The 27,806-nt window shown below is 40.3% G+C and overlaps 1 protein-coding gene across 2 annotated transcripts; it reads left to right on the top strand.

The window, feature by feature from the left end:
• Window positions 1–27,739, top strand: LOC139725732 (exostosin-2-like). 2 transcript variants are annotated; one of them, XM_071636817.1, is made up of 11 exons: window positions 1–82; window positions 12,208–12,810; window positions 13,525–13,731; window positions 16,817–17,009; window positions 19,142–19,281; window positions 19,913–20,138; window positions 20,556–20,739; window positions 21,999–22,165; window positions 22,574–22,711; window positions 23,225–23,353; window positions 24,754–27,739. In XM_071636817.1, exons 2-11 carry the CDS (start codon window positions 12,239–12,241, stop codon window positions 24,973–24,975), a joined length of 2,178 nt encoding a protein of 725 aa, XP_071492918.1. In that variant the 5' UTR covers window positions 1–82; window positions 12,208–12,238; the 3' UTR covers window positions 24,976–27,739. The 2 variants fall into 2 exon arrangements, with proteins under 2 accessions (XP_071492918.1, XP_071492917.1); XM_071636816.1 differs by lacking the exon at window positions 1–82 and adding an exon at window positions 157–427.
• Window positions 27,740–27,806: the final 67 nt, after the last annotated feature.

Genomic DNA, 27,806 nt, shown 5'->3' with positions numbered 1-27,806 from the left:
CAGTGCGAGCTAGGGATCGGAAGAAGGAACTCGACAGGAAATGACGAGTTGACAGGCTGAAAGTCCACTGTTGCTGTGGAAGGTATGTACTGTTATTTCGACGATTTTGACAGGAAAATAATTTGGATTGTTCAAGGTTCAGATTTCCGGCGTGCAAGGTCTGATTAAGAGGAATTCCAATGTTCAAGGCGATTTTCAGACAGGGCCTGTCGTTGGGGCACTGTGTGTAAATTAACGTGTCGTTAGTTACTTCCATCATTTGCGTGGCTGTGCATGCCAAGCAGTTACTGAAGCTGTACAGCCTAGGCCCACACCATGGTATTCATGTTTGTAAAGTGGTCATCATGGATAACCCCACCATCTGTGACTGCATAGCCATAGGTTGTCAAGAGATCTGCAGTGGAGAGGCTGGAGACAGCGACAGAATGTTAGTGTGTCGTGTGGTACCGTATCACAGCTGATCAACACTTTTCTCTTTCTGTAATTTCTGTAATGTAATGTCAAGAAGTGTTCCACGATCCAACAGTAGGGTTGCCGGACACTTTTCAAAACACAATCTTTTTACAGAAATGATACCTTACCTGTGTACACAACAGCGTTCCAACTGCCGAAATTCGTCTTTTTCACGGTAAAATTTCCCCAAAAGCGTAAATTTCCGAGTTAAACTGACACCAGTTTCGCTCCAAATGATTGGAATATTAATTAGATTTCGCGCGTGCATACGTGCTCGAGATCGGTGTTCAGATTTGGCCAATTCACGTGACTTTTGGGCGGAGCTATGTCAGGTAATGATCTTGATCGAAGTCGTTTGTTTACTTTTCTGCAATACTAATTAAGATTAGTTGACATAGTTCGGTACCTACAGTTCACTCCTCATTGTAACCAAGTATTCCAGATCGGCAATTTTCTTCTTTTATACCGACCTTTCTCGTAAACTTATAGCCCATACCGGTGGATGTGAAAATTAATCTTCATTTCGTAGTAGTAACCCAACTGCGAGTCAAACGTGAAGCATGTTCCGGCTGCAGATGTGTGTTGTACACTGTTGAGCGATAGGACTTGGTGATTCGTAAGTGGTGGCTTTGCCCCTAAATTTCAACTTAAAAATGAAAAGCAATTTCAATTTGAATAAGTGCAGATGTTGTTTAGTCGTTGCCGTATTATGACTTGCAAAATTTGGTTCATAAAAAGATCTCTTTCTGTCTAGATCAAGATTTTTCTTGATTTGGTTAATCGTGAACCCTTCCAGAGTGTGACAACTGATGCTCGGAATGAAGGATTGGGGACTTGTGCGCAAGTGTAAGCGCATTGGTTTATGTGCATCAGCAGTATTAACTACGGACGGGTTTACGATGACCGAATCAAGAAAAAATCATCAATATGGTCAGAAAGAACCATATGAAGAACCAAATGTAACACGTCATGAGTTGTTTACAGTTGAACTATATCTGTACGAGCTCAAACTGAAAATTAAATCAAATTTTCAAGTTGAATTTCACGGGCAAAGCTACCACGTACGAAGCACCATATTACTCCGCTGTCAGGCTGGCCGAAGTCAGTTGTGTGCGGGTGAATCGGGTCCGTTGCTCACTGTACCTCCGTTCATCGCATCGGCGTGCTTGTGTTGCGTGCGTGCGTCATTCTTCCGGACTGACTGGCCAGCTAGCTGTGTGTGTAACGAAAGTTTCATTTTTAGTCAACAAGCAAGACGTTCCGTCGTCCAATTTTTCCTCTCTCCTCACCTTCTACTTCCTCCTGACCTATTCCTCTGCTTCCCTTAGTACAAACATGGTTTTGACAGTATCGAGTCTATATTTAGAGTTGTGGTTGCCCCAAGCTAGTACGAGTTGCTCAGTGCTGTTACACAAGCCCCGTACCCCTTTATATTATTCACAAGAAACGACAGATGAAACTGGTGATATGATGGCAACATTAACATTGATTACAGCTAGATGAACTTCGATTTTTTTTAAATCTTGTCACGTGACAAATTAGCACTATACTCCATTTATCTTTCTTCACAAGATAGAAATATGAAACGATAATGGCGATAATCATTATGAACAGCCTCAATATTTACCCTCGTTGTAGGGAGGTATAATGAAGAACGATTATATTGAAATCTGCACTTATATAGTCATGTAAAAAGGCCTTCTATTACTAGTTAAGTATCAGTCTGAAAAAATCTTGTCCTCATAATTTCTGAGTAGGACTTGTGTGACAATTCAACGTTTCATAGTAACCTCCATGGATAACAACCAAAATACACAGCTATGTTTTGATTAAATTGCCCGTGTGTCAGCATTTGGTTATCATTAAAATCAGCATCGCCGATGACTAGGCCTATATACTTGTACATCTAGTTTCACTCTTCACAAAGAACATCTATTAGGAAGACAAGAATATGTTTGTATATGCATGTAATACCGTTTGAATGCACCCTAATTGAAATGTGTTATAACTCTGCCTATAGATGCAAACTAATACACGTCCTTCCGGCTCGCTTGTGACCTGTCATCTCGCCTTGAAGGGTGTGACTTTCAGCCAGGGCCTGACGGCAGCAGGAGTGATGAGGCTACGGAGGGCAGTCCATCCTCCCGCCAGGCGATGAATTCTGGTGCGTCTGTGCTTCCAATGGCAGATCGTCGTGGAAACGCTAATGTGCTGAGATATCTACAGTTTATCCAAAAAAAAATTTAAAAAAATAAAAAAATATATATATATAGGAAACTGATTTCGCAAAGGATCGGGGAATACTAGTTATACTAATGCGAGTGTACAGCTTTTTCCTCCATTTTTGGAACGAAACTACATTTGTTTTTCACACAATATGCTTATCAAAGCAAAAGAATGTCAATATGGCAAAAAAAAAAATCCTTTTATCGCGTATAATGAGTTAATCTCAAATACTATTGTTGTGTATTGGAATCAGGTTCCTACGCTGCAGAATGACTTCTGATACACACATTCGCTATTTAAGTATTTAATCAAATCTCTTCTAGTTCTAATAATATATATCATGTATAACTTCGAGCGTCAAATCCCATATACACTTGAAAAGTACGACTCACTCGATACAGCTCCTATTCAAACACACAAATGATCAACATACAATGAAGATGACAATGGGGCGGGGTCTTGAAGTTGAACAGGGATTAGTTTTGGCATGGAGAAGGTATACATCCATTAAGGGGGATTAGACTCAACATCAATTCCAAACAATGAATGGGGGAAGGACAAAACGTTTGGTGTTCATTCATTGTATTGATCTAATGGTCGTAAATCGTGGCTTTGCTACTTGCAGATGAAACAAAAACCCCGCGGTATTAGTGTTTCAAAATACTTCTTAGATGTGAACTATGCATGGATAGAATAACTATTGTAAAATTTAAACTCCGGTATAATCGATGTTATGTAAGTTTGGTCAAACATACAAAATGTGAACAACAGAAAAAAGTTTCCAGACTATAAAACCGCCAACAGTTAGTTTAATGAGGAAAAATACTGATATCTCTTTATATTTTAGGTTTTTGCAAAAAAATGTTAGGATGATTAGTGTACAACAGACAACACATATGAATCATTATGGGATATCTTAAACGTTTTTAAAATCAAAGTTGGAAGGGTGGAGCTGATCATTCTGACACCGTTAATACAACAGGTGCCGTGCGCGGAGCAGCGTTTCCGATACATTTAGCATGGGATAGCTCAGGCAGGGGACAAAAGCATCCCGGTTTTGGCTAGTTTGCAGGCACAAACCCTTGTTAGTCGTAAAGGAGTCTGCGCCAAGACTACTATATGCACCACTTCGGCACTGTCCCTGTGTTTGGGAGAGACTGCAGTGCAATGGTGCATGTATTAGTCTTGGCACATGCAGACTCCTAATACGACCAACAAGGGTTTGTGCTTGCAAACTAGGTTTTGGCTGCATTGAATATGCACTGAAGTCAAGTTCCGTCTTTAACAATGGTTGTTTTGGTTGAAGATTTCTTTGCTTATTTTGTATAATTATCATGACCAGCACATTGAAGCCTAATAACAGGAGCAAGCCATGGTTCCAATAACCTCGAGTGAGCATTGCATGGGACATTGGTGATACAATGTACCAACAAACAATAATACGTGAACTCACGCAGATTTCCCCTCAGAAAGGATACTAGTAACCTCTACTTCATTGTGTACTATGATTCATATGCATCACTTCTATTTGTCAGTGTTTAATATTCCAGCCCTTAATCCATGATTATAAATGGCTATTACATACCAAACATCTTACGTTTGGAATTAGATGGATTGCCCGTACGCGTATTAAACAGTGTTGATCTCTGTTGACCGGAAGATCGTTTTTGTACCTGGTCGTCGGGATAATGTTCCGTCCGTCCGCGGAGAATGCTGCGTCTCGCTTCATTCATACAATCCCCTCTACTCTAGTAAAGGAGGCGGAGGAGAGCCGTGAATGGAAAAAAAAAATACTAAAAACTCCGCAAAGACGGATTTTTTTTTTTGTCTTGAATCTATGTACGCGGAAAAATCCGTCTGTCTGGGGGGATTTTGTAAATTGTTTTCCTTGTCTGTTTTTACTTTTACGGTTCTCCTTCAGATAGGAAGGAAGGGATTTCGTAATGCCTCCCCGCCCGGGCCGGAACATAATTCCCGGCAACAACGAACAAGATAGGAACCGATCTTCGGTCAAGCTATTCTATGATCAGAAAACTGCCTGATATAACTTAACTATACTGACATAATACACATCACATGTATGAACATCAAAGGAATAGAAAACTGAAATGTCTTCTTACCAATTGCATATGCCGCCCACAACATAAAATCTGAATCCCTTCTGATGAAAGCTGCTTGGATCGCTTCAGGTCAGTTCTCTAATATTCGTGGCAAGCGCATGGGAGATACAAAATGGCGTATGTTTGGGAGAGTCCTTGCCTTTATCACTAGCGGGAGAGAGGCCTGACGGGTAATATAAACCAGGGAGGTTTATAAACAATGCCGCTGGAGAGGAAGAGGGAGAGAGAAGGGGGGGGGGGGGGGAGGGGGAAGAGAGAGAGAGAGAGAGGAAGAGAAGATAACAGACTGATGTGTGAAGAGAGATTGATGACGAGCGAGTGTGTGCAGGAGTGTGCTCCCCCCCCCCTCTCTCTCTCCCCCTCTCCCTCTCTCTCCTTGTGTGTGTGTGTGTGTGTGTGTGTGTGTGTGTGTGTGTGTGTGTGAGAGGGTGTGTGTGTGTGTGTGTGTGTGTTTGTGTGTCATGCATGTTAGTGTATGACCGCATCATTGTTCCCGCCTTTTTTCTTATCTCCCAACAGAAGCTAATACATCGCACGGCCTACGAAGCTCCTTCAAGCTGACTTGCAGAGGAATACACGCCACTGGTACCGAAGAGCCAAGAGCAACAAGCGAAAGTCACAGACTCTGATTGGCAGAAGGAAGATGTTTAATGTGAAGAAAAGAGCCTGCAACAGTCACCTCTCTGCCCACATGAACCTGCAAGCATACGACAATAAATACAGGAACTAACTCCTCGCCTGATCCTACGGGATGAAAAGAGGGCTTGGGCAGGGCCTTGGGGGCAGTTCCCAAGTGCGCTCAACCAAGATTGATGTTGTTTGTTGGTGTATAACCCCCCCCCCCCCCCTGAAAAAAAAACAGAAACAAAAACAAAACAAAACAACAACAACAACAAACACAAAACAAAACAAAACAACAAACAAACAAACAAACAAACAACAACAATAAAAACCGGAATTAGTAACAATTTATGCTTCATGAAAATCAAAATTGATGCACGGTTCTATACCTGCGTATCAGCCAATTTTTGGCCACAGCAACAATTCAGCGTCATACCTCCGCATTTTTGAACTACTTTATCGCAAACATATTCGCCCGAAATAACATTAAATTATTCTGAAAAAAAACCCCGAACAATAATATGCTTCGAAACGGGAATTCAGCGAAAAAAACAAACAAACTACAAGACTTATTAGTGGCCGTTTTACCATTCTCATTTTCTCGCAAAGACCGAATTCGAAGTGTTTGAATATGAGTCAACGATGATTATTTCGGCTGCTTCGCTTTAAATACGCGATTGAGATTCGCTAAGCGCGTAAAGAGGAGTATTGGTCATACGACAAAACATCCAACAAAAGAACCTGATGAATCAACCGTTTAACTTATCTAGAGTTCGCGAAACGAATTCATCACTCCGAAGTGGTTCAACACAAGCCGGAAAAAAAGTCGAAGAACAGCAGGTGAACATAAGGACAATAAATAAAATTCTGGAATGAAACAAACAGATAAAAAGCACACGATATCAAGTTTGAAAACGAAGATATATACGAATCTAGCAATAAAGACCAATTCTAAAATACTATTTTGCAAGTTCAAAACAATATAATCATCAGGGATGTGTATACGCTAACAAGGATTGACCACTACAATGAGACTACGCTGCTTCTATGCTTGCTAACTCACTGTTTCTCATTTCAATATAAAATGTATCCATCTACTACCAAATTATACCGACATGACAAAAGCACACACATACAGAATAATCAACCTTGACCGACATACTGTAAAGTTACCGCAAAAGTTATTTGTGTTTATATACGCCGGAAATGTCACTTTCACACAAGACAAATTGCATAGTTCATCTTCAAGATGTTATAAAGGGTAATTGAAATACACCGTAGTTGTAATATATCAAGACGTTAGAATAATGTATTGAATGTTAATTCTGATGACGAAGAAATCCCAGCAAGAAGCAGGAAATTTCGAACTTCATGTGAAACTCTTCAAACATAATAAAAGCATCGTGTAACTGAAAGCGGATACAACATCATTTTTACTTATTTCACACCCAACAAGTTAATGCAAAATAGAAGAAACACGTATAGCTTACCAATGTTGGAGGCTTTGAAAAGTTTGATACTGCATAACGACTTTTGATATGTACGAGGTTAGAGATTTGGTGATCCTATCACGCTGGCGTTCGAGAAGTACTAGTATACTGACTATAGCATATGGCATTCCGGCTAGCTTTTCAAGCCCAGGTTATCGCAAAAGACAACATAGTTCCCACGCCAAGGCTACCAGCAGTCGGGTTCAAACAACAGGGGATTACACAATTTGAAAGAGGCCTTTGTTGTGTGCTTGGGAGGTCAAGTTTATGACCAATTAAGATTGAGCTTAAGCGTCTTAACTTCTTATCGCAATAGAGGCTGGAAAGCCATAGAAAATACGAACACTATGGGCTCAAGGGGCAGCGCAGCTGTAAGCTGCGTATCAATATTGAGTTGAAGTGCTTCAGGTGTATATAAAAGATACATGTAGGCCTACACCCGCCAATGTACAAAATTGTCAACATAGATGCATGAGTTATATCACAATACACAATGCACAATCAAATATTTCCGAACATCATACACGAGACACAACACTGAAATAACGCGAGAAATGACATAAAGTATGTCTTCACCTTTTATACCGTTGTAGTATGAGTAATCTTTTATTTTCGTTCCAAAAATAATAGTGACAGAAACATAACAGAATCATATGACACAATTATGAATCATTTTGTATGAGAATTAAGATAACAAGTATGATAGCCCTATAACCTGAAATAAAACGAAACGATTATATAGATAACCATGAACACTAAAAGATATGTTATTTGAAGGAAAACATGGATTGTTATCTCTGCAGTACAATTTCTCCTTTTGCTTTCTTCTTCAATTCAATCTTCCTCTTAATACTAGAGCTCACTCTTTCACTGCTGCACAACACACAATCTACCCCCCACCCCCACCCCATCTCTCTCCCCCCCCCCCCTCTCTCTCTCTCTCACCTCTCTCTCGGTTTTGTTTATATTACCCAGGAGGCCTTTCTCCTCCTCGTGATCAAAACAAGGCCATTCTTTGTTTAATGTCCCTCGCCACGCCACGCCACGTAGTAATCACATTGTGAAACAGAAGGCACGCTCTATTCACAGAGTACTGTGACACGCTAAATCTCTTCCTCTCTTCCGCAGAAAAAGGTCCATGTCGCGCCATGACAGTTGGTAAGAAGACCATTCAATTTTTTAGTCTGTTTATGTTGTATCTATATTCATATTATGGCAGGTCTTCTAGCAGTAAGTTATGCTGATTAACACTTCTAACAGAAAGGTTTGCAGCTACGGATTAATTCTGCTCTGCCAGTAGAAGAGAGGCAGAGGTGTATCGTTAGTGCGGGATCGAGAGAGAACGAATGTGTTGCACGGCGTGGTTTCTTGATGTCAACGGGAAACTCAGCACAGCTATATTCCATTGGAAGTATCATTTATTCGTATCATATAATGTTCTTTGTACTTATAATATTATGAAGTTTCAATTAACTGTGAAATCCTGATGAAGTTCAAACTCGAATATGAATGAAGTTGGTACCGTATTATACTGGTAATCGTGGTCATGGTGGTATGCATGTTCGGCAATATGTCACAGGAATATATGCCTACGATTGGAACATCGTAATGAGAGTATAGCTTTACAACCTCAATTCTTTCTAGTTTATTATGGGCTTAGTGATGTTGAGTCTATGTTTATTGCATAAGTAAGCAAAGGTAGGCACATATCAGTTTAATTCAATAACATACATGTCATACTATATAGGCCACGTCCAAGCAGTCACGCACACAGCGCGATCGCTTTACAGCACTGAACATGCCCCCTGTTCATAGAGTATACACGTACGCGTACGTACTTAGTATACTCTGTAAAACATGATATATTCGCGGCATGAATTTTTCGCGAATTGGATCGACAGCCTTTTTCGTGGCATGATATTTTCGCGAAGTGCCACTGGCGTTCAATGCATATAGTGTAAACAAGGACTTTCGCGTGCATTTTAATTTCGCGAATCTTGGCGCTCGCAAAATTCGCGAAATTAAAGTGCACGCGAAAATTCCTCGTTTTACAGCATAAACCAAACCCCGACGTGGTGCGTGGGGATAACACACGATCAAATACGAGTACCTGCATACAACAGGTACTGCGTTCTTTATAAGCAAGGCAGATGAAAATAGTTTGTTAGATATTTGACAATTAGATCAATTTTGGTTAGAATTCTTAAAGGAGAGATCATTTAAATTGGAATACAGAGTTTACGGTGGGAGCCTTGCATGCTGTCCCGTAGCGTTATAGTAAACGTGTGTAACGTATAGCGTGCGTACGCGTACGCGTGCGCATATGGGGAAAATATATGGCATTATATAATGGATTCAAGAATGTAGCCAATTGGAAGCGCTGAAATGAGTCACGTGTGCGCTCATGATTTTTCTTATACATGCATGCGCAGATGTTACAAGTGCGTCGCGCGCTATTTAGTACGCGCTGTCAATCCTGTAAACAACTTCTAGTTAAACAACTTTTCGTTATTTGGTTATTTGGTTCATTGCATAAGATTACACATTTTTCCCCAGTAAATTTATGTACCTTCATTGTACTTTTTCATATCGTTTTTCTTTTCTCTTTTTTTTTTCGATATGTAATCTCAAATGTATAATTCACATGGTTATCTCCAATACCCTGATTGGGTGACATGAGATAAATTAAATTGTCATTGTCATTGTCAATTGTCAACTGTCAAATTGTCATTGACCTTTCTCTTAATTCATTTCTAGTTCTGGATGCCGTGCCATGCCAGCCGGCCTTTCCTTGTGCATAACATGTGTGGCGATGGCCTACGTATATGTGCAGATTTTCCGAGTGCGACGTGCGTAAATGTTTGGGACGAACATCTTCGGACATCTTGACTTTTGAGCAAGTGCTACATGTAGCTGACTGGTATTGACCCACAAAGGTACATGAAAAATTCTGTTAGTTTCCGACCCATTTCATAAATCAAATAATTAGTGGAGATGCAGCTCACTCTCGGGCATTTACAATGTAGTGCAACATGCACTCGGCTTCGCCTCGATCGTGCATGTTTCACAATTGTAAATACCCTTGAGTGCGCTACAACTTCATTGACGTACTCTCACCTGTGTATTATTTGTATAATTATCGTAATTGCCTTGGCCAAAGACTAAACACCGGAGTTCAGTCGGCGTTAGCTCCGCCTATTAACAGAACCTGCATGACATCATCTCATGAATAAAGGGTTTTTTCCTTTGCGCAAAAATGCGCTAGGGCCCTTGGGGCCCAAACCGAATGGAAAAAATCATAAAAAATATTTTGCAAATGTGGATACATGTTCCCAACGCGTCCTATCAACAGTAAAAGTGCTACATTTTTTTTTATGTATAGCTCCTTATCAAAGCAAACAATCTAATAAGTTTCTGAAAAGATAAATAAAGGGGACAAATGTCTGTCATTTCGACTACAAATTGGATTTTTTTGATGTACCGTCGACAGGGCCCCAGCCAAAGAAGTGAAAAGGTGTGGGGCGCCCGCTACTAGGATTACACGGGGCCCCTGGGGAGGGCGGGGCCAGGCATTGCGCAATCACTTTACTCAGCATGGTCATCGATTGAAGGTCAACCGTCAGCATGTACTCGGATATATTTTGGAATATTCTGCGTCTTCCACATCATGTTTAGGCAAGTCTTTCCGTAATAATGATTTACAATGTACAAAGTTTGTCATAACTGCATATCGGGGTAGGGAAGTGAGATGAACGTGTAGAATTTGTGGTAAGTTTATGAGGATTCATTTCATTTTTAATGGCGGCGGATGCAATTTGACCCCTCATTCATTTTGACGTACGCGGGGTTACGAGATGGTGCGGATTGATTAACACGTAATTAAGCGGGTGTCCAATTTCTGAAGGCTATGTCCTTGACGTTCGGCGTCCCTACCAACAGCTGAACCGAGAGTAATACTAAGTGTGTTGTCGTTAAATAAAGTCTGTGATGCTACGATTCTATTCATTTATAACAGAGTGTTAGGTGGATTAGTAAACATGGAACTAGATTCTGGGTCTATGGCACTATGCAGATCAACCTTGTGTAAATTTATTTGGTAAATTTTAGGTACAGTTGTAAGTTTATGTTAAGTGAAGTATATGAAGACTCACCATGCTCACAGCATCTCAAAAGCATAGACCAAAGTCTACATCACATGTAACCGTTTTTACAATACTTAACTTACATATATACAGTAATGTGATCGTTGGTTGGCGGTTGAATTTTGGATGGCATTATGGTCAAATCATTAGTGGCTTTCCTGTTTTAATATTAGTGTTGTGTGATGTACATGCTCGTTGATGCGGCTTCAGTGATATCCAGCCTCTTCTCTGTGCAAGTACTGTATGGAGACGGTATAGTCACATACTTGTGACTTGCCCGAGCATGAATTTTACCTTCCGGAAATGAAAGTAAAAGATATTTAAGAAAATGAAATAGAAAATCACTTGTATAGTTGTAAGTAAAGCGCTTGGTAAAACACAGTCATTTGAATAAACAGCACATGTTGATCTACTTTACATAATGCTGTGGAGTCTTAAATAAACTTTGGTTCAATCAATAGTGGCCGTTGCATTGCGTGTCTTCACATAAGTGTTTAAAAAGATGCTGAAATGAAATTAAAGGGATCGTATGGTTTTGGTTGAGACTTAACTTCAGGTTTTTATCATTTTTTGGTGAGATAATGAGAAACCTCTTCTGCAATATGAAAGAGCATGTAATTCCAAGAGGGATTCAATGTTTATTTGATGAAAATTGGTTTTGAAACTTTTTGCTTGCCTGAAACGGCCGAGATATCCAAAATAGAGCGATCCTAATAAAGTGTGGGACCCACATTTTATTACAATCGTTTTGTTTTACTTTGTTTTTAGATGTTTCAGCTATTCCAAACCCGATTTTTATCAAATAAACTTTGAATTCCTCTTAAAATGGTATGCTCTGTACTATTTCATATGTTTTCTTAGTATCTCGCAAAAAAGTTAATGCCCAATTTTCGTCTCCACCAATACTGTACCATCCCTTTAAAGTGCATTGCATCACTAAACAGTAAATTATCTTTGGGCTTCTGTATGGTTGACTTCATGGAAAAAAGAAGAAAAAGTGGCTTCAAAACTTTTTACTTGCCTGACTCTGATTTTCACTTGCCCCATACAATCGGGCAAGCACTTGTATGATGTAGCACCTTGCCTCTGTGAGTACCAGGCAAAACAGCTGAATGGAAAAGAAAGATATACATTAGTCTTGCTTGTTGTTTACAGATGTCGCCCCGTTGACAGTCATCAACATGGAATGGGAGTGTTAGAATACACAGATTCATCTTTGTGTACTCTGACCAAGACCAAGGATCCAGCCAACATGAAAAAGGCCCGTGGGCCCAAGCTGAGGCCCAAGTACCACTCCTTCTACATCACGCTCTTCTCCGTCATACTGGTGGGGATCGTCATCACCGGGATGTTCCAGTTCTGGCCACATTCCATGGAAAATGAGAAGCAGCCGAGGTACCGCATCCAGAGCTACAACAACCTCCCCGAAGTGAAGATAGCGGAGACGTCTCCGGAAGGAACGAAAACAGCAACGGCATGCCACTATCATGACTGCTTTGATGTTTACCGCTGTGGCTCGGACAACAACAGAATCAGCGTTTACATCTATCCTATGAAGAAGTATGTTGATGAACCTGGCATGGCCATCACACAGGAGATATCGCGCGAGTTCTTCGACGTCCTCAACGCCATCGCGGAGAGCCCGTTTTACACCTCCAACCCCGACCAGGCCTGCCTGCTGGTGCCTTCTGTGGACCTGCTGAACCAGAACACAATGAGAGTGAAAGCTGTGGGGCAAGCACTGGCCCAACTTCCAAGGTTTGTGTCAGTTATTGCTGCACTACTGATTTCCATAGAGCATTACAAAATATATATCTCCTACTAGATTGAAATTGCCCTTTGGCAAGGGCCACATACTTGAAATCGGCAAGTGTCTATGATACATTTTACTTGCTGGGCACTTGATTTGTGGTGTCCTGGGCAAGTGTAGCAAGTAACTCTTTTGTACCTTGAACCAAGACAAGTTGCGTACAGTACTGCAGTGTGTCAATTTTTTTCGAAAGTACCTGGCATCTACAACAGCAAATTTGGGGTAACTTGTCTCGTTTTGACTGTCAAACTGATAAGTACTGGATTTAGGTGCTATTTTAGGAGCTGCTGACACTTGAGCAACCTTAGCAGTCCTTGCAGGCTTTCTGTGGCGTCAAGAAAGTTAGGAAAAGTGTTAGAATTTGGTCTTTGTGAGTACTGCATATAGCCTGGATTCATTTAGTTTGTTATTTCTGTCGTTAACCCAAAATGCTATACCTCCCATATCTCCTGAGGTTATGCAAAGGTTATCCCTTACTTTGAGCTTTCTTAGCCTTTATTCAACATAGACCTTAATCCAAATGTACATGAAGGGATTCGTCTTAATTATGTGGGCACCACTGTAGAGGTAGATAGTTCTGTGACAGTTTACTGCACATGTGTGTGTGTGGTAAACAAGAATTCTTTCTGAGTGATCATCTCAAATCATTTTGTCCCTTGCAGGTGGAATACTGGAACCAATCACCTGTTGTTCAACATGCTTCCAGGAACAACCCCAGATTTCCACACAGCCCTAGAGGTCCCGAGGGGCAATGCCATCCTGGCAGGTGGAGGCTTCTCCTCCTGGACCTACCGGCCAGGCTATGATATCAGTATACCAGTGTACAACAGTGCAGTGTCCTCCATAAAGCTGACTGAAAAGCCCTTAGAGTGAGTGCATTTGAAACCCCTCCTTCACCCTTTGCCAGAAACAACAGCAAAAACAGTATTGATATTGACATGAATTTACCTGTATTTTTTGTCAAGTTTTGAAGCTGCACAGTGTGTTCTTGAAATTGTGTTCTGTGTGCCACCTAAGTATCAAAGTGTTTTTAGATGTGTGTGTGAGTTTATGCGTATTTGTACATGTGTACATGCAGCTTAACCCTAACTAGGCCGGGCTATTTAGGTAGTTGATAGAGCCGGGGGGGGGGGCCTGGGCCCCCCCTCCAGATCTCGGCCGTCGACCGCGCGATCGCGACGAAAATTGGCACACACATTGCCTATGATGTAATCTAATATACCATGAAGTTAATTTTTCAAAAAATCATCATTTATGCTAAATTATGCTAATTTATGCATGATGATGCATAAAATCAGACTATTTGGTATAAATCACAAAATAAAGCTCAAAACAGGCACATTTTTTATGTAAATATTCTTTTTAGTGTCCTTAGCAATTGTAATAAAAAAAGATTGTGATATCAGAAAAAATTCTTAAGTATTTTATTGTTTTTTTGAATTATCTATTTCTTTGTTTTTCGACTTCATGTTTTTCATTGTTTTTTTTCGATGAAATTTGTCCGCGACATCGCTCCGAACAAGAAAATATGTTATTCATTGATTTTAATCAATAAAACACCAAAATAATCATGCTTTTATGAAATTTGCCTGTAAGCACAGTTTGCATTGAAATTGTACACGAATTAACGTTTTTGAGCAATTTTTGGTCTGACATGCATGTACATATTTATGCGTAACTTCGGAACCGTGCGCCCGGGCGTCGCAAATTTGATGTCAAAAGATGCGGGAGACTCGAAAGAAAAAAGTCATGAAACGTCGCGGCGATAGCTTTTTGCGATTGCGATACATCGCGCGGAACGTCGGGGGGGGGGGGGCCTCGGACCCCGGCCTAGTTAGGGTTAAAGCAATTTTATGAACATTGGAACTGTTCAAATTGGTAGTGTTAGAATCTATGCAGTTCATTGCCGTTGATGTGCTGTTTGGAAAAATAACTCAAAAAATTGTGAACAGATTTGAATGAAACTTGCAGGAAAGGTTGATAATGACATCCGGAACAGATGACTAATTTTGGTAGTTGTGCAGGAATCTTTTGGTATTTTTGAAGGATTTGTCATCGTTTGGCATATAATGTCAATGAACTTGGGAGTGCTAGCTTTGCATACTGGAGGTTTACATATGCCTACTGAAGCGCATGCTCTGTTCAGGCAAGGCGCTGCGCAGCTGGAAGCTGATAATTTAAACAAAAGGCTTCTATAATGGAAAATTGATTACGTGTAAAGGTGGAAATGAGTTGCTGGCTTGACGGAAGTCTGCGCTATCCAAATGCTTTTCTAGTTTGTTGAATTGTCTTAGATCTCTAACAGATATGTTCATTGCCAGAATAGAAATAATATTTCCTGTATTCAAATTCCTTTGTGAATCTGATTTAAACTTTCAAACCATTACATGCTCATGTTTCTCAGTAGAGAGTAACTATCTTTTGCGTAAAAATAACGAGACCAAATTGAATAAAGTCGATCGATTGTGCCTAAGTCTTTTTAGCTCACCTGAGCCCTTCGTCCGGCGTCCGTCGTGCGTCGTGCGTCGTCCGTCGTGCGTAAACTTTTTACATTTTCATCTTCTTCTGGAAAACCCCAAGACTGATTTTCATCAAACTTGGCAGGTAGCATCCCTAGGGGGTTAGGAAGTCAATTTGTTAAAATGGGCACCATGCCCCACCCAGGGGGCCCCCAGGGGGGCCCAAACCCCCCAAAATTAAGGAATCTGTCAAAATCTTCTTCTCTAGAACCAGAAGTGATAGAGCTAAGTTAGTACTATGGGTTAGTACATTGATGACTGTAGTTTCAAGTTTGTTCATGGCAGAATCAGGGGTGCCTCCCTTGGGACCCAGGGGAGGGGGTGAGGTGGGGTCCTAATAGGGCCTAAATTGTACATTTTCATCTTCTTCTTGAGAATCCCATGACCCATTTTCACCAAACTTGGCAGGTAGCATCCCTAGGGGGTTAGGAACTCAATTTGTTAAAATGGGCACCATTCCCCACCCAGGGGGCCCCCAGGGGGCCCAAACGCCCCAAAATTAAGGAATCTGTCAAAATTTTCTTCTCTAGAACCAGAAGTGATAGAGCTAAGTTAATACTATGAGTTTGTACATTGATGACTGCAGTTTCAAGTTTGTTCATGGCAGAATCAGGGGTGCCTCCCTTGGGACCCAGGGGAGGGGGTGAGGTGGGGTCCTAATAGGGCCTAAATTGTACATTTTTATCTTCTTCTTGAGAACCCCATGACCCATTTTCACCAAACTTGGCAGGTAGCATCCCTAGGGGGTTAGGATCTCAATTTGTTCAAATGGGCACCATGCCCCACCCAGGGGGCCCCAAGGGGGGCCCAAACCTTCAAAATGAAGGAATCTTTAAAAATCTTCTCTAGAATCAGAAGTTATAGAGCTAAGATAATACTATGAGTGAGTACATTAATGACTGTAGTTTCAAATTTGTTCATAGGAGATCCAGGGGTGCCCCTCTTGGGGGCAGGGGGGGGGGGGGGTGGTTGGGAAGGTCCAAATGGGGGCCTGAATTGTACATTTTCATCTTTTCCTGAAAACCTCATGATGTATTTTCGTCAGACTTGGCAGGTAGCATCCCTAGGGGCTCAGGATCTCATTTTATGAAAATGGGCACAATGCCCCACCCAGAGGGCCCCAGGGGGCCTCAATCTCCCCAAATTAAGGAATCTTAAAAAACTTGGGCCCTTATTGTACATTTTCATCTTCTACTTGAGAATGCCTAGTCAAATTTTGGTAGAGCTGTGAATGATTCAGATTAGTGACTGCGTGAAAGGTGAACTTGCGATACTCAGGTGAGCGCTAGACCCGCGGGTCTCTTGTTTTTTTTTGTGGAGGGGGAGGGGAAGGAGAGGGGATCACTCCCCAACACACACACACACACACACACACACACACCCATCCACACAAGCACACAAAGTTAATGTTACTTGACATTCTTTATACTTGCAGCACAATATGTCCTTACCTGGCTGTCTCGGCTCAAGTCGGCCTTCATGTGGACTATCGGACGGAACTCTTGACTGTAGCAAACACCAACCAAGACATCCTGGTCCTGCACGGATGCAAGAGTGACGACAGCGCCCCAGATCCACGGAAAATGTGCCTCAACAGCAGGGTATTCAGCTATCCTCACATTCTACAGGTGAGTTGAGAGACCACATGCCATAAACTGGGGAACAGCATTTTAGACTGCCTGTGACTGAGAAACAAGGCAGTGTTGTGAGAATATCCAGAGTATGTCCAAGAAATGGGAGGTTTATGTATTAGCTTGTTAGGTGCTTCCTGGATTTTTAAGGTATGCAGATTTCCTAGAATGATAATCCATCATTTCTTCAACTGAATCTCTTGTCAATGTCATGGTGAATGGATTAGCTTTGATTGGATGTCTCAATTCTACCCTGCACAGATGTGTTAAATGATTGCTTGTGTCTGATGAGTTCTAGTTCAAATGGAAGTAACACACCCTGATGTGTGGATGAGAACAATAGCTGTACACTTTTAGCATTGTCAGCTCTTTGTAAGGAAAACCAGGGACAATCAGAGTGTTATAACCTGCATTCTTTAACCCTAAAAAGGCCGGGGGGGGGGTTGAATCAACCCCCCCTCGACATTTTTTACGACTCTTCCGCCGTGTGCATTTTGACCGCGCCGTTCGCTGACTTTTTACTTTCAAGTCTCACACATCTTTTGACACCATTTTCGCGAAAATTGTGCATACCGTCACGACACTGCACGACCTTTTATACATGCCTGTCAGACCGAAAATGGCTCAAAAACGTGATTTTATGTATGAAGTCTATGCAAATGGAGTTTTCTCACCTTATTCATAAAGATATGATTATTTTCACTTTCATAGGCTGAAATCAATTAATTTTAGCATAATTATGCATGAAATAGGTTCTGTCATAAATTTTGAGCAAAAAATGATAAAACAAAAGGTTGAAAAATAAAGAAATACATAAGAAATTAATTTTGATACCAGATTTTTTTTTTTAGTACATTGTTAGGAATGCTACAAAAAATGTTATCACCAAAAATTAAGATTCTAGGAGCTTTACTTTCTGATTAAGAGCAAATGTATGATTTTATGCATATATTAACATAATTAATATAATGAAAATTTCAATTTCTTATTGCATAGTTCGGTAGATTACGCCACAGGTAATGCATGTGCCAATTTTCATGGCGATGGTGCGATTGACGGCCGAGATCTCGGGGGGGGGGGGGGGGGGGGAGAGTTGAATCAACCCTCCCTCGGCCACAGAACACCCCAAAAAGCCCGGCCTGGTTAAAGGGATAGTACAGTATTGGTGGAGATGAGAATTGGGCTTTAAACTTTTTGCGAGATACCAAGAAAACACTTATGATATAGTACAGAGAATACCATTTTAAGAGGAATTCAAAGTTTATTTGATGAAAATCGGGTTTGGAATGACTGAAACATCCAAAAACAAAGTAAAACAAAGCGATCCTAACAAAGTGTGGGTCCCACACTTCATTAGAATCGCTTTTTTTTGGATATCTCAGCCATTTCAAAACCAATTTTCATCAAATAAACGTTGAATTCCTCATAGAATTACATGCTCTGTCATATTTCTCATTATCTCACCAAACTATGTTAGAAACCTGAAATTAGGTCTCAACCACAACTGTACGATCCCTTTAAGGTTAAGTAAATTTGAGCACTAGTGAAGGGAGCTAGAAGGTAAGGCAGGCCACTATTGCCCATTCACTGCTTTGTTTTTGAAAGAGCTTGCTATGAGTATTTCAGTGTATAGTGTTAATCTATGACAATAGACATTTCAATGCAACCAGACTGTGAAACTGCCAGTAGGCACATGTGATTGTATGGGATGTAGAGGAAGTGTGGTCCTGAAGCCTACAAAGTTTTCTTCACCTTCAAGCCCATTTTTCTTGACAGTATAAATACAGTTCAACAATAACCAAAGTGTAGAGTGGAGTGGTCCTTTGGATTGCTCTTATTGAGGGCATTTGAATTTCTGGAGTGTAGTTTGCATCTCTTAGTACTCTGCCATTATCACCGTGACTGTACATTGTGATCTCTCTCGACTACTATGTTACCCTTTTCTGAGCCAGGGACTCTGTGTAGTGCGTATAACACTAGGGGATTTTCTGTGCCAATCTGCACCAAAAACACACAAAGGGTTAATTAAATTTGGGCTAAGTTACTTTGCCTGGCTGAATTCAATAATAGTCTTACGGGTGTGATTGGTCAGGGTACCATAATTTCATGATTTTAATTGCCTCTTGCAGGAAGCGACCTTCTGCATCATTCTACGTCGAGCTCGCCTGGGCCAGGCAGCCTTGAGTGACGCCCTCCAGGCCGGCTGTATCCCAGTCATCATCAGCGACTCCTACATCTTGCCCTTCTCAGAGGTCATCGACTGGCAAAGGTTGGTTTATACAACTCATTATTACTTGTTTTCCCCATTCCAAATGGAAATAGAAGTACACGCAATTACAGGCATCTCTCAAATACTACATACTGCATATATTTCGCGGGTTTTTTTATTTTTGTGAATTTCGCGAGTGGGATGGCATTCACAAAATTTGAGAGCATGCAAAAATATTAACTCATGCTGACATGAAGACCATGTGCATTTGTACATTTAGTGGTGCGCAGTAAACAGTACATGAACATGGTGTGTTATAATACTGTACTCCATGATCGTGAAATTAACTTGACAGCCAGATAGTATAGCTTGCACATGACAGGAATGAATATTTGCAAGTTACACAGTTAGAATGACATTGTAAATATTATTGTGTTGAAAAGAGTGTTTACTACCCTCCCATATTGAGTTACAGCACCTGTGCCAAATATTGGTGTGTAATAATCACGTTTTTACCCTACTACTGTAGTTTGTACATAACATGGCCTCTCTTGACAATTGTGAGGTGTTTGCAAAACAAAATGCAGAATCAAGCATATGAATCTTCCATAATGATGTTTGATAAGCATCCCAAATAGTGGTGTATATAACACTTTATTATCACCAAACTATCATTGTTTTCATGTGACAGGGCCTCCCTTGTCATCCGTGAGAGCAGCATTGCAGACATTCCCAGCATCCTGCGGGCCATTGAGCCGGAACAGATCCACCTGATGAGGCGGCAGGTGAGGTTCCTGTGGCGGAACTACTTCAGCAGCATGGCCAACATCACGCTGACCACCCTACAGATCATCAACAATCGCGTCTTCCCGCACAAGGCCAAAGACTATCAGTGGTGGAATGAGCCATCGCCAAGGGTAAGCATGTCCTCTTTATGCCTCTTTCTTCTTCTCGTTGTTGTCGTTGTCGTCGTTGTCATCATCGTCGCTGTTGTTGTTGTTGTTGTTAGTGTTGGTGTTGTTGTTGTTATTATTATTATTATTATTATTAGTATTATTATTATTATTATTATTATTATTATTATTATTATTATTATTATTATCATTATTATCATTATTATTTTTATTTTCTCGTCTTTTTTTATATGTTACTTCCTTCTCCTTTTCTTCTTCCTCTTTTCCTCCTTCTCCTCCTCCTCCTCCTTCTTTTTCTTTTTCTTCTTTTTCTATTTGTTTAAAAAAAAAAAGAATTATCATCACAGGACTTTTAACATCCTGCAGTGAAATGTGCTGAATGTAGTATGTAATCTCATCTGCTCCCACTTGAATTCCCAGCAATTTGTGGAGAACCCTCTATTCCTGCCGCTCATCCCGCCCAAGTCTCATGGCTTCACCGCCGTTGTCCTCACCTACGACCGAGAGCAGAGTCTGTTTGAGGTCATCAAGCAGATTTCTCAGACACCGAGTCTCTCCAAGGTCCTTGTGGTGTGGAACCATCAAGAGAAGACCCCGCCCCCAGGTAATTTTTAGTGTAGGAAGAAGTCAGAAGACATTCTATGGCCCAGCTTGATTTATATCATTCTTTCTGTGCACTAGACATATACTGTCATTACAGAGTTGAATCTTTTCCTTGCTCAAATATCATATTATACAAATAGTGCATGGTCACGAATGCGATGGTACAAGATTTTGCACGAGGTGAAAGATAGAGGCGCTCTATTCAACGAGGCGAAGCCCAGTTGAATAATGCGCCTCATCTTTTACCGAATGCGAAATCTTGTTCCATTGCACGAGTAAAGACCATACAGTATTTGTTTTATACAACACTTCAAACGTCAACAGATGTGGTCCACACAGATTCTTGAATTTAGCACAGAAATGGCAACCATTTTCGGTAAAAGACGAATGAGAAGCCGCACAGTCGGTGTATGTACGAACGCGAAGCGAAGTTATTTACAAAAATGAGTGACAAAAGTACGTGCTTGTAATTGTTGAGTGCAAGCAGCAAATGTTTGTTTATTGTGACATCAGAGCTGTGCGATGGAACAAAAACTTTGAGTCAATCGTGAGTTTAACTCGGGAGTCAATGGAAATGGGTGACGTCAGCCATGCGCTATCCATTTTTGTTCAAACAAAATTGCACGGCTGACAGCTACAGCATGCAATGGAACTGTTAACTAAATGTCACGTGATGGGCAATCGACCAATCGGATGGCTACATTCTAATTAGGTTTTGTGTAATATGAAATAGCATATGACATGATTCATGCACTGCCATTCATGTTTACAAAGTTTTCACTACATGCTCCTCTTTCTACACTGTCATCTTGAATTATTGATGCTTCCCAATATTTCAACCTTCTGACAAAAATTTAACATTTCAAAGGATACATATGACAGGTACTTGCCTTAATTACAGATGATATTATTGATGTGAATAGACTGCCACCTCATGATGATGTTTTGATCTATGTGTCTGTGTGATTGTAGGAGCAGGTTTGATTGCTTGAAAGTCCAGCAAGTATATACAGCTCATTATCTGATGGTATAAATATGATCTTATGCTAAGTTGATGATGATGATGACCCACAGCATTTGTATAGCGCCATAAGTTCAGTGCATGTATCAATCTAATGATGGTTAGCACGAGTAACTCACAGAGCTCTACTTGGCATAGACCAAATTTTTATGTGACAAAACAGGCGATTTGCTTGAGGTTGCAGCAGAAGAGACACATGACCAAAATTGATTTGGACTCTTGACCGTTTATCCCTGCAGCTGACCACTGGCCAAAGATCAACAAGCCTCTCAAGGTGGTCCAAACGAAGGAGAACAAGCTGAGTAACCGCTTCTACCCCTACGATGAGATTGAAACGGAATGCATCCTCGCCATCGACGATGACATCATCATGCTGACTCCAGATGAGCTGGAGTTTGGATATGGGGTAACGTTTCTTTTCTTGATCTGACTCCAAAATATAAAGTGCTTCAAATTACCTTATTATGCATGATGCACTTGAGGAATATACCTAGTTTTTGCATAGACTAGACTGTGAGTACTTCAGTGAGAATGATATCTTTTATCTCGTGATTCAGTGTAGTGTGCTTTACAGTCGGGTTCTATTGTGTTCAAGTGTCTTCATTTCACATCAACATCCAGAAACTGCCATCCAGTATTAAAATTGACGTTCCCTGTAAAAATAATGATTTTTCTGCAGAGAACAGCTTCCAGCTCAGGCTCTAAAACTATTCATTAGTCTATGCATTCCTTTTTGGTCATTCATTGATATTTGATGGATGGAGTTTCGTGAATATTGATGATGGAAATGTCCCATGATCCTCTGCCCGTCCAGGTGTGGCGAGAGTTTCCCGACCGTCTGGTCGGCTTCCCCAGTCGCCTGCACCTGTGGGAGAATGGCAAGTGGAAGTACGAGAGCGAGTGGATGAACGACATTTCCATGGTGCTGACCGGAGCAGCATTCTATCACAAGGTAAATTGTCTTGAGTTTTTCAGTTCAAGGATGAGGGCATTGTTTCCATTGATGTCAATAAATTCCCTTCATGTATGTGTCTCAAAGTGTAAAATGCATGATTATTTTGCTGTGACGTACAAAGTTGTTTGTCCCAAGTAAGCATGGATTTCAAGAAACAAAAGGATATAAATCAAATGTCAAATCGGAGTTTTTAGACTCTTGATTTTTGAGGCTGTATTTGTTCCACCCCCTTTCTTTCTTTCTTTCTTTTTTTGATAGTCCTTTGAGTTAAGTGTGAACAAAGTTCAATATGTGGAACAGTAACGATGATGTGACTCCAAACAATTGAAAACGTCAAAGGTCATGTGCACAGTATGTAGCTTTAAAAATATCTTGTTATAAATTTCTAGCCTCTTACATGAGGATAATGAAAGTCTGCAGTACTATAAAGCCCTCTCCATGTCACCTTGTATGTGATATAATTTGATTTGATCCTGATTTGATTGCCTACCCTATCCATTTTTCTTACAGTACTACAGTCACGCATACACTCACAAAATGTCACCGCACATCAAGACTTGGGTTGATGCCCATATGAACTGTGAGGACATTGCCATGAACTTCCTGATCGCAAACATCACAGGGAAAGCCCCCATCAAAGTAAGTATGAGAAGTTTATCTAGAATAGCATTTCATAACACCAAGCTCTGAGCAATTACTTCACAGATTCTTTTATACTGTGTATGAGCATTACAGATATCATGAAACTTGTGAGCTGTGGTTTGTGTTATGAATTTATAGATAGTTGCATCAACTGTACTTGTACTTATTTACAGTGGTATATCCTGTCTGCAGATGTCCAGAATTTTTGCATCCTTAAAGGGTATTGTTTCCCAACATTGTGCATGAAATCTTTTTGTAATACATCTAGAGCTTGTTTGTTTGTTTGTTTGTTTTAGAAAGTCAAAACTGACCCGATGTCACTTGAGAATGTGCTCCTCTTATGTACTGAGAATTAACAGAATTTAATTGGGGTCTGAATGAATACACTGGAAATCTTCAAGTATTGTTTCCCCTTCCATCATAGAGAAGTTTCCAGTTTTATAATTCAGAGGAAAGGTCTGAATCATCAACTTTACATCGTACCAGCTTATGAAAAGAATGTAATTTTGGGGGTTGCAAATGGATACACAAACATTAATTGATTGTGTTTACAGTTGAACCTCTCTTTATGCGGCCTCCCTTTATCCAGATCTCTCTATTATACGAACGCAATCTCGCCGTGATTTTTTTAAAAAATAATTACGGGAGGAAAGGGAGATTCCCAACTCCTGAGATCTCCTACACAAACACAATGAATTACATATACTTGATACATTTCTTAATAATTATTTAGGTAAATCATCCCAAGAATTTATAAAAGAAAATGATTTCATTCTTGCAAACACGAACCTCTATTTTGCGGTCTGTTACTGAGTGTAACAATGAAAAGGTTGCAGTATACACATTACTACATGTGGTACTACAGTGGGCTACATCAGTACATGTGTATGTATATGTACATGTATAAAGCATTGAGTCTCCCGTATCCGGCCAAATCCCTTATCCGGATGAGCCCCGGTCCCGACTTGTCCGGATAGGAGAGGTTCAACTGTATATGCTTTACTTTGGATTTTCCTCAGTCTCCAAAAAATGCAAAAGAGATGAACGCAGAAATGTGTTTGTTTCATGAGAGTAGTTGGCATCCTATTGTGTGTATGGAAGGGTGTATCTCTGAAGGGTATAAGCTCCTTGTTATGGACAGCTTAGTTAATGAGATTACTCGGACTTAAATTTCTTTTTAAAATGCATGAAATAGTAAAAGAATATGTAAGAAACATTGAGGAATATCACAGAATATGGCAGGAAATTCTTTCAAAAAGTTAGTCATGGCATTGCCCTCTAAGATCTTGCATATGCTCTTCTGATTGTATTCTGACAAAAAGTATTTTGTTCTGTGAATAAGAGAGCAATGGCTTCTTCTTCATCATTTTGCTTTCCTTTTTGTGTTTGATGAACAGGTGACCCCTAGGAAGAAGTTCAAGTGTCCAGAGTGCACCAGTGTGGAGATGATCTCAGCCGACCTGAATCACATGGTGGAGAGGTCGGAGTGCATCACAGAATTTGAGAAGGAATACGGCATCATGCCCCTCAAGTCTGTCCAGTTTAGAGCTGACCCCGTTCTCTACAAGGACAACATACCCGAGGAGTTGAAGAGATATCACACCATAGGAAGCATGTGAGTAATGGAGGACATTAGAAAGAAGACTTTAATGCTCGAATAACAGCTCATTGTGTGACGAGTTATATCTGACATACCGAAGAGGTCTTGGACCTGGTGAGAGAAGAACTGAATAGAGCTGCCATCTTTGGGACCAGATTCAGGGTATCACCAGCATTCTCACTAAGTCAAGTCCCGAGGAGTGGTTTGAGCAAGGTTGTTGCATCATCACAAGGTCCCAAGCAACCAATATCTTGCCTTTCTATTGGAAACATTCCAGTTTTAAAAGGAAAAAAAAATGACTTATGGACCCTACTGGTGAGGGTAGATTTATGAAGGGGTCAATGTGTGCAGAGAAGGCAACTTGCTTGAATATGCCAAGGTGCCCTGTTCAGGACTGGGAGATAAGAAGGTAACTTGTGTGGGATTAGAAGGCGAGAGGGCAATGTGTTCAAAGTTGCCAAGACGTGTAGCTGAGGGTTTACCTGAGTTGCCTTCCTTGTCCTGAACAGTGCACCTTGGCGAGTTTCCACAAGTGGTGTCCGTACCACATGCTTTATCTTCCATAGACAAAGCATCTTGAGTGAAATGATGGTTGACCTGGTTATGTCTGTCTATTTGTATGATGCATAACTACATACGCAGATGATTATCAGAATTGTGAAGCAGCATCTCATAACTTCTGCGATATTGCGTGAAGGCTGTAACTACGCTATCTGCAAGTCTGTAGAAGGCAAGAAATCTGCTTGTAAGAATGTTTTGCAATGCTGAAGTCGATATCATATCAAGTAATTCTGTATGGGAGGTCATAGCTTTCTCTAAAGTGCTTCTTCCAACATCACTTTGCATGAAGTTTCTCCGAGTTGTAATTCATCACTCGCTCATAGAAGTTATTAATGCCAGTCATTTCTTGCAAATGTCATGAACAGAAGTATGAAAAATAGACCGTACGTTTGTGGGTGGAATAGCTTTTGTTTTTCTTGTATGTCATTGCAGGCAATCCAGAATCTTAGATAGTTTGAGCCAATATCTTCTTTTTTCATTGTATATACATATATGCGAATGTCACATTTGATGTAAATTTGTACAGATATTCAATCTCTTGAGGAGTAGGAAGATTTTAAATCACTGTGGAGAATGGATATTTAACTCATTTGTGGCAATTACCGCCGTTGACAACTTACTGCTTAATGGTGCTTCCTTGCAAATTTGTATTTATCAGTATTTTTTTAATTGTGGAAAATGTGATCCTTAACATATTTATATTAGATTTAATCATTGTATATGCTGACTGATGTATGAAGAAATTTGTTCACCTTGGTTGAGTGATGCAAAATTAGACTTTGTTTCAATGTAAGTGTATGTACTGTAAGCTGAGAATATTCAGGACTTGAATATGCGATTTCAAGCAGGCATCAAATTTCTCATCAGATCTCGTTTCAGGACAATCATTGATCTTCTGATTTAGTAGTTTCATAACGACAAGGAATTAAGCTGCTACCGCACTGTCGTTTAATCCATTGTCTGCCGGCATGTGGCGAAGCCTGTACAAAGTCTATGGGGATTTCAAAGTCTGGTTGGGAAGGGATTAATGGTCACTGCCAAGGTTAAAAATAATGCATTAAGGTTGAGGTACTGGGATACTAAGCCTTAAATATGTATTTGATTATGTTTCCACGTTATCAAATTGATTGCAACAGATTGGATTGCATCTGCTGCAAAGGTTATATCCAACACATTGGACATATCTATCTGATATATGTATATGCTGTGAGGAGAAGAGCTACAATTGTATATTTGTTGAGTGTACTGTCAAATTAGAACTTTTTGTGTACATTTTGATATTGCATATTTTGCGAGAGCCAGGATTTGCAAAATTAAAATGCATGCAAAAGTTCTTGTCTACACTAAATTTCATGCTACGAAGAAGACCGTTCGGCACTAATATACAAACATTTCATGCTCCGTGTATTTCTTGCTTTTCAGTAGTTTGGAAGGGAATTGAAATGTTAGTCCATTCTTATTAGAGCAAACTTGTACGACAAACTTTTAGTACATGTACAAGAATGGAACTTCACTGGTCCAAAGTAATTTATGTCAACACAAGTTCAGGTGCATCCAGAATACAGTGCACTCCCGTTATAACGAACACAGTTGTAACGAAATTCCTGTTACAACGAAGTAATAAGTTCAGGCCGCAACATTATCCGGTCTTTATTTTTTATTGTTCATTTGTTTGGTTGCAACAAAATTTCGATATAACAAAAGAAAACTGCCAGTCTCGAGGACTTCGTTATAACGGGAGTCCACTGTAATTGATTTGTTCATAACTTCTCCATGATCAGATAACTCTACAAGCAATTGGGAGTTTTATAGCAAATTTTGTGCATTGCAAGTACATGTACTGTATAAGCCGTTATTTTTGCGAATGGGGAAGTCACAGACATTTTCGTGAGATGCTGTTCTCGCGAATTAACACCAAGGCTTATTGTAAATACGCTATTACCCTCGCGCATGGCGATTTTTTCATGTGTTAAGTTCTCGGTCGTACTGTGATACACAAAATTTGTGAAAATGAAACCCGTGTGAAAGTAACAGCTTATACATTATACCATTTTTTAATTTGTGTAATAATTTCAACTCAAATCTACAAATTTTAACAGAAATAATGATGGGATATTTGAGGAATATTTATTGGAAATATTAACAGTGAAAATGTTATATGAATTGTCTTTGTGCTCTTAGTGTTAACTTTTATAAAGGCTGTACCGTTTTCTGTGGCTAGAATAAAGGCATATTATTTATTACGTTGTGCTCCTCCTGTGGTGATTTTGCACTTTGTTTGAGAGCATC

This window comes from Diadema antillarum, unplaced genomic scaffold (genome assembly GCF_040938485.1).
Source record: "Diadema antillarum isolate AM-2024a unplaced genomic scaffold, OU_Dant_1.0 seq00000057_RagTag, whole genome shotgun sequence".
Taxonomy (NCBI): domain Eukaryota; kingdom Metazoa; phylum Echinodermata; class Echinoidea; order Diadematoida; family Diadematidae; genus Diadema; species Diadema antillarum.
This window is presented reverse-complemented; position numbering and strand designations above follow the sequence as displayed.

Coding starts and splice junctions, on each gene's coding strand:
- LOC139725732 (XM_071636816.1), top strand. CDS start 345: ATGGATAACCCCACCATCTGTGACTGCATAGCCATAGGTTGTCAAGAG. Junction 12,811..13,524: donor GCACTGGCCCAACTTCCAAG/GTTTGTGTCAGT, acceptor TGTCCCTTGCAG/GTGGAATACTGGAACCAATC. Junction 20,740..21,998: donor AGAGAAGACCCCGCCCCCAG/GTAATTTTTAGT, acceptor TTATCCCTGCAG/CTGACCACTGGCCAAAGATC.